We start from the raw sequence: 1,425 nt of genomic DNA on the forward strand, positions 1-1,425 counted from the left end.
TTCTCTATTCAGATTTATTTTACCCTTTACGTGTAAATTATCCTTTTGTCAAATTTGTTATATCTGTTTCCCATAAATGGCCCGTATTTCATGTAAATTCAAAAGTAGTTGATAATTTCTTTTTATTTAAACTATTTATGATATTTTTTTATTTAACTGTTTGGCATCGTTAATGTGAAGGATGTGTTTGATGAGCAGCTGCAAGGGCATTGATATTTGACTGGAAATTGGTGAGTTTCAGGCGCAAGTCTCCACGCATTTCTAGGTTCAGTCTGTTTCTTTGCTTTGATAAAATCGCATTTACCAATTCATCTGATGTGACGAAAGACAAAATCCTATACAACACATTTATCAAACTCTTGGAACAAAGCCGCATTTTGTCTAACTGGCGTCTAAACAACCAGTAAGAAAAGGTGGTGAAAATTTAGCCTGAAGTCGAAAATACTCTTAGCATCGCGCAAAATTAATTTCTGGTAGTGTCTGTTGATAGTTCAGAAAAGTATAAATTATTGTTACAAAATAGTTGTCCACGAAATAAATTACTCAGATGGGATTTCAAAGTTCATATTCGATCCTGGAGTTCATCGACCCCCATTGGACCCCTAAGCCTTTATCGACCCCTTAGAGAGTCCCATCGACCCCAAGGGGTCGATATCGACCACTTTGGCTACCCCTGCCTTAGAGAGTCCCTTCGACCCAGAGGGGTCGATATCGACCACTTTGGCTACCCATGGCCTAAACTTTTCATTGATTAAAATTGTTCTGCTTTGATTAGCTACAAATTTTGTCATTTCATTGGTCCAAATGTTTAATCACATAATTCATTTACGTAATCTTTGATTTCTTTTAGTGTTTTATCCGTGACGTCATTAATTTGACAGTTAAATTTTTGAATTGTTTTTAGCTGTTTTTCTTTTAAATATATTACTTTAACACTTTGCACTTTTAGTGAGTAGTATTTGTAATATGATTTAAAAAAATTTCTATGTTTTACTGACGCTTGAGCGTGTATCACTTCCTTTTGTGTATTGGCTTATTTTGGTTACGTAATTCACAAACTGAAATTCATCATTATTTATTCCCATCATTCGAAAAGACATCTCAAACATACGAGAGAGAAAATAGCACAAACTAGTGAAGTGAAATAAGGAGAACTACAATTGAAGGTCTTGTTCTTTACAAATTAAATAAATATCTTTATTATGCAACTGCATCATTCTAATCAAATGAACTGCCTAACGAAGAGATAACTGAACCAAGAGATGTTAAGTGAACATGCTTATCTGGGTCATTCATTGTTTTCATCATTCGACACGTAATGACGTTTTACAATGGCAGCAAAGCTAGCCTTGTCAACGAATTTGATAATGAAGAAAGCTATGCAGCGATTATCATGAGCAAAGTCAAAATTCATTACACAAGATT

The 1,425-nt window shown here is 34.2% G+C and overlaps 1 protein-coding gene across 1 annotated transcript; it reads left to right on the plus strand.

Annotated features, from left to right (window-relative positions):
• Positions 1-241: 241 nt before the first annotated feature.
• Tsp_13342 (conserved hypothetical protein) lies at positions 242-755 on the plus strand (the record flags this gene model as incomplete). The annotated part of the gene is made up of 2 exons (XM_003366242.1): positions 242-403; positions 524-755. Coding segments are annotated over 2 exons (394 nt in total), but the record flags the coding sequence as incomplete, so codon positions are not given.
• Between the last annotated feature and the right edge of the window lie 670 nt (positions 756-1,425).

The sequence above is a fragment of the Trichinella spiralis genome (assembly GCF_000181795.1).
Source record: "Trichinella spiralis strain ISS 195 chromosome Unknown Scfld6312, whole genome shotgun sequence".
NCBI classification, from domain to species: Eukaryota; Metazoa; Nematoda; class Enoplea; order Trichinellida; family Trichinellidae; genus Trichinella; species Trichinella spiralis.